At 46.5% G+C, this 5,339-nt stretch overlaps 1 protein-coding gene across 2 annotated transcripts; it reads right to left on the reverse strand.

Moving 5' to 3' along the window:
* Positions 1-344: 344 nt before the first annotated feature.
* On the reverse strand, positions 345-5,113 carry LOC147903399 (uncharacterized). Of its 2 annotated transcripts, XM_087400364.1 has the most exons (5): positions 3,959-5,113; positions 3,627-3,841; positions 3,359-3,414; positions 3,177-3,217; positions 345-3,070 (listed from the first exon to the last, which is right to left on the reverse strand). In XM_087400364.1, exons 1-5 carry the CDS (start codon positions 4,932-4,934, stop codon positions 1,005-1,007), a joined length of 3,354 nt encoding a protein of 1,117 aa, XP_087256490.1. In that variant the 5' UTR covers positions 4,935-5,113; the 3' UTR covers positions 345-1,004. The 2 variants fall into 2 exon arrangements, with proteins under 2 accessions (XP_087256490.1, XP_087256480.1); XM_087400354.1 differs by having other exon boundaries at positions 3,627-5,113.
* Between the last annotated feature and the right edge of the window lie 226 nt (positions 5,114-5,339).

Consider the following 5,339-nt stretch of genomic DNA (forward strand, 5'->3'; position numbering starts at 1 on the left):
CATCGAAGGTTAGCCCGTTTCAGTGAAAGATTTGACCTAGAAACCTTTCACATGAATCACAAAGCTTCAAACAAACCTTCGACTCCATAACATCATTGATTAAAAAATACACGTCATGCATGGTGATGGGAAATTGACATTACCTAGTTTGAATGGTGCCCTCCACGTTTTTTTTGGAATGCAACAAGGAAACCAATTTCTTTGTAATACAACTTGATATACTAATCCACCTTAAAGCACCCTAAAGTTAGCCAAAAGGAACAGCTTTTACTTTTTTCTTAGGAGTCAAAGGAAGTGCTCCCTGCAAACTGCATCAACCAACCATTTCTATACCTGGTAAAAATTCGTTTTGCATATTTCAATAGACTGCAAATCCGATTAGGAAAGCAGAGTGATGGTTGTTTTGTCAGGTATCAAAACTCGGATCTTAGTACAAAAAAAGAAGCTGTGTGCCCAGTAGCCCAACTTTCTGGACGGCTAGGCTAGTACCATGGATAGCAAGCATTACGGAATTACTACAATCCCAAAAAGTGCTGCCTGTATGCTTGGCCTAGACTTACCAGATATGTTTCCATCGATGTACAGAATAGAGGATACCTACGCAAGGCAGTTTGATTCATCTGAAAGGCTATCAGCTGCTCATCTCAATAACAAGAAATGAAATCCAAATATCAAGGACCTGATTTCAATGAAATCTCCACTCTTCACAGAAGTACTACAACTCACGAGTATAATCATGAATCACTCATGGGAATTCGTTGACTTGTACTGAAAAGCAATATCAGGATGATTAGCAAAGTGCACCTTGAAGGTACTGCTGGATCGTGGAGATACCAAAAAACCAACTGAGCAGAAAGCATACGTACTATGGTTGTGCATCTTGCTTCATGGAAAGGCTGCAAAAAGGCATATATTGTCCCCTCATTCCATTACTACTGAATGTCAAAGTTTGTATGGCTGAAGACTCAATTCAGAAGCTGTATGCACAGTGGTGATGCATTCGGTCACCTCACTGCCAGAGATACATCCTTACCAGAGCCACATCCCATTGTCAGCATGTCAGACCAGCTCTTTCCTGAATCAGATGAGGTGCATTTTCCAGTTTGTTTCTTCAATACTTTGGGAACTGTCCGCCTGCTCAGATACACCTGGTGATGCTCGCAATAATTAAAACCGTGCTTAGCTTGTTGAGAACATTGCCAGCCCTTTCCATCAGACCTGTGACACCTCTTCACATTTTGCAGCCCTGCGTCTCCATGCTCAGAGCAGGCAGCAGTTGCACTCTGGGAGCAATCATCAGTCACATGCAACAACTCTTTGTGTGACTGCTCCCTTGACTGAAGATCCTTGTAATTAACAGAGCCGCCCTTCAAAAAGCCTCCTCGACTCAATGATGAAACCCACTTGTGTAGGTCTTTTTGTATAGCAGGCTTTGTCTGCCCACTAGCCACTGCCCGACCTTTGTGGCGGCGTCCTAGATGATGCTCACAATAAATATAGCCTGGCTTGCATTGCTGAGAACACTGCCACCGTTTTCCATCTCTCCTGTGACAGCGTTCTAAACGCTCATCCTTGCCTCGAACATCTGCATAGTTTTCTGCAGGGCAGCAACCGTTTAATGCAGCTGAGGACTCCTCTACACTCGAGGCATCCACTGATTGTAAAGCTTTTTTGGCATCTCTCTTCCCCTGACCATGTTGATTAGACGTCAGCATCCTTGTCACAGGATCAGCAGCAGACTGAGAAGATGCATCTATTGCTGCTTGGAGCACTTGATCTACATCTGCCTGCCCACTGCAGCTTGTTTTTCCCTTCCATCTATAGGGGGTTGCAGCCATATGACTCATTCCCTGCAGTCCTAGTGCTACTTCTCCATGACCGTTGCTCTCAGGCTCTCCTTCCAATCCATGCACGACACTTTGAGGCCTGTCCAGAACATACCCGTCCAAAATGTGTGGCTCTCGCACTGTTTCTTTACGAAATGCAGCTACTTGTGGATGTACATTTCCCTTCCAGACAACCTGTGGCATCTTCACAGTGCATGGATCATACCCAGGAAAAACTTGCTTTAGTTGTCTTGCAGTTGTGCATTGCTGATGCATATTGCCTTTGGTGATTCTACTAGCATCATTGACTGCACTATCTACTGCCCATACATCAGGAACCTGCAGCTCTTGCTTTGCCACTCTTGCTTCTGTGGTTCTCTCTTGCTTTCCCTCTCTTGCCGCTGTGGTTCGTCCAGACCCAGATCCGCTCTCCTTTGCCTTTCCCTTCTTCCGCCTTCCTTGATGATGTTCACAATATATGGAACCTGACTTAGCTTGTTTGGAGCACTGCCAATGCCTGCCATCAGTTCTCCGACAGCGACCAATTTTGGGTTCCTCTCCTTGAGAATGTTCTCTGCTTGGCCCTGAACAGCTATCAGCTACAGTCTGAGACCCCTCTTCCATGGATATCTGCTGGATGACGGTATGTGAATCTTTAACCTTCATCCTTGCTTTTGTCCGGCACTGGTAATGGTGCTCACAGTAAAGAAGGCCTGGCTTGGCTTGCTGTGAACACCGCCATTGCTTTCCATCTGTCTTACGACACTGTTCAAGTTTCATCTCCTGTCCGAAACTTCTACATTCATCAGCAACAGAATTTCCAGTCGGCTGTTTTGAGCATCCTTGCACTGTTTGTCTCATTTGACATAGATCCTTCTTAGAAATTCCTTTCTCGTGCCCATGGTCTTCTGCAAACTCTTTACTTTGCTTGTGTGCAGCAGCCTTGATTATTTGCTTCTTGTCCTCAGCCCTTCTGCAATCCCGCAACACAAATCTACGGCTCTTGAGCTCTTTGAAATCAGGACATCTTCTAAGAGCCATCTTGACCTGCACTGCTCGAGGTTCGCTGTTCAAGCTGAGAAGCTTCGAATAGCCCTGTTTCAATAATTTTCTCAAAGCCTCACAGACAGTCACGCCATGGCTTCCAGTTTCTAACAGAACAAGGAATAAAGCTGTTGACAATGGTGAATTGGACCAATCGTATACTGAAGATGACTGTTTGCGAGCAGGGCTTGTGTTCATTGCTGAAAAAGACAACATTGGATTCCTTTGATTAAAATGGATCATTCAGCATGAAAGGCTATTATGATACAATGATACAATCACACCATTCAAGGAACCAATGCATACCTGAGAAATGAGTGCTCAAAGTTGTGTCCATGCATAAGTTTCTGCATATTTGTTGGGACCGCAAACAAATCTGTCAGCCTTGGCAAAGACCCTGCTCTATCGTATTAACATATTGAAAACTCGAAATTTAATATTATTAAAAACCTTGAGTCTGTTCTATATAACACATAGGTCATGCTCACCTGTTGGCTTTCACTTCCTCCTTCCACCTTTTCGTTACAATGGAGAGGGATTGAACCTGAAGCAAATTGAAATGGTGAGAGGACGACATGCTAATATTATCCCTATGAGCACAGGACTTGATATATTTTCCACAGCACAATGCTTTCATAAATGCCATTGATAGACGCTGACAGGTTGATTATAGATTTATTCCTGACTCCACATCGTTTCAAGCCGTTAACATCGCTTATCTCAGTGATGTATAATGTTCAGACGAGTTGCAATTACCTTGGGCAGAGAAGTACACTGGGTGCTTCGAGTAACTTCACAGGAATTGCAAGTAGAGACTCTCCTCCTTTTGGACTCTGGTTCACAGCCTGTGCAAGAGTCTGAAGCACACTTCCGTTTATGGCTTACCCTGGTACCGGAGGGTTGTGTTGCTCTTTTCTTCCGAACCCAGCCCACAGCCTTCTTGATGACATTCCGTCGCTTCCGGTTGACTTCTGGAAAATTACGACGATCAACTTTTGAAGCAACAATGGCACTCACCCCCTGCGACTCTGTGACTACTAAGCTTTGGGCTTTATTCTCGTAAGCACAAGCCAATTCAAAATCCCTACCAAGACTCGCCCCTTCCTCGGGATCTGAGGGAAAATCCCGCGCGAACTCAGTACAGCCATGAGCTTGGGAGCCTTTTAGCGGTTGACCTGCATCCCGTTGATCTGCGGCTTGGCTGCCCTTTAAACGCCTAAATTCTACATCGGGTTCTCTACTGTCGATGGAAGATGGAGCGCTACCACAGTGTCCCCTCCGGACCAACTCGCTAGAGTCTTCAACGTGCTGGGTTGTCTGTCCTTGCACAAAAACATTCCGAGAGGCGCCTGGTGTGGTACGATCCGAGGATTCTATTGCGCCTATTAAGCCACAGCCCGAAGATATAGAGAGCGAAAGCTTGGCATCCGTTAGGCTAGATGCTTCGGGTTCAGATCTTTGACGAGAAATAAACTCGTCCAATTTTGAGACGGTCTCTGACTTGACAACATTAGCAGCCCTATTACCAACTTCTCCAATTGGCCACTGTGTGAGTTCGTGTTGAGAGTGGAGACCGCAAACATCTGCAGAATAATGCGCTTCCGCAATCGTAGAAGGAACGGTGGGAATGAAATCGTATTGCAGAGCTTCCGCTTTGTTTTCATGTTTGCAGCCCGCAATATCCAAGGAATGACAATGCGACTCTTCCAGCTCGGGGTCCTCCTCCTTGATGGAACCCACAGATCCCGTGATGCGGTCATCGGAGGGAAAGTACCAAGCAGTGAATGGGTCGGGCATGGAGTGTCTCAGGGAGGGGAAAGCAATGCGGATAATGGGAAGAAGCGTTGCGCGATCATCCTCGGAGATGGTATCCACCAATCGACGGTCTTGATCGCTGGTAGAGCAAGGGGAGGAGACGAGCTGGGGGGAATACTCGATACCAAGGTGAGGAAGCAAAGGGCAAGCTGCAGAGGAGTCGAGAAGAGGAGCGAAAGGACGAGGAGGGGGGGGGGCTGAATCAGGGAAGGAGGAGGGGTCTCGAGGGCAGAACCGCATCTGACCCATGTTCCCAACGGAATCGATTGATTCTTGTGAAATGTGTGGATTTCTGGCTGCTCAAAGTAGTAGAATAGGATTTCCAGGAGGGTGGCGAGCCGCAGTGGAACAGGGAGGACCGAGGAGGTGCGGTCAGACAGAGGACAGGCTGCTGAAAGCCATGTTGGATGTAAGTGAATCTGTGTCGAGGTTTGGACAGGAGGGGTCAATAGAACAAAGACAGGAGTGCGACTGTGAACTGTGCGAGTCGAAAAGCACAGCTAGCTCACAGGAAAAGAAACAAAAAGGACTATGGAGCAGGGGGCCTGAGAGAGAGAGAGAGAGAGCGCTTCTGTGTTGTGTTGTCTCTGTCTGACACTGTCTTCTTCTTCTTCTGCGAGGACTTTTGCAGCAAAGCCCAAACCACTACAAGAG

Source organism: Dipteris shenzhenensis, chromosome 3 (assembly GCF_047967505.1).
Source record: "Dipteris shenzhenensis isolate YYH24624 ecotype China chromosome 3, Dip_SZ_1.0, whole genome shotgun sequence".
Classification (NCBI taxonomy): Eukaryota; Viridiplantae; Streptophyta; class Polypodiopsida; order Gleicheniales; family Dipteridaceae; genus Dipteris; species Dipteris shenzhenensis.

Bases quoted from the DNA above. Each gene is read 5' to 3' on its own strand.
- LOC147903399 (XM_087400354.1), bottom strand. From the start codon at position 4,934: ATGGGTCAGATGCGGTTCTGCCCTCGAGACCCCTCCTCCTTCCCTGAT. The intron at 3,218-3,358 runs GTGAGCATGACC...ACAAATATGCAG, and splicing joins GAGGAAGTGAAAGCCAACAG to AAACTTATGCATGGACACAA. The intron at 3,071-3,176 runs GTATGCATTGGT...TGTCTTTTTCAG, and splicing joins TTTGAGCACTCATTTCTCAG to CAATGAACACAAGCCCTGCT.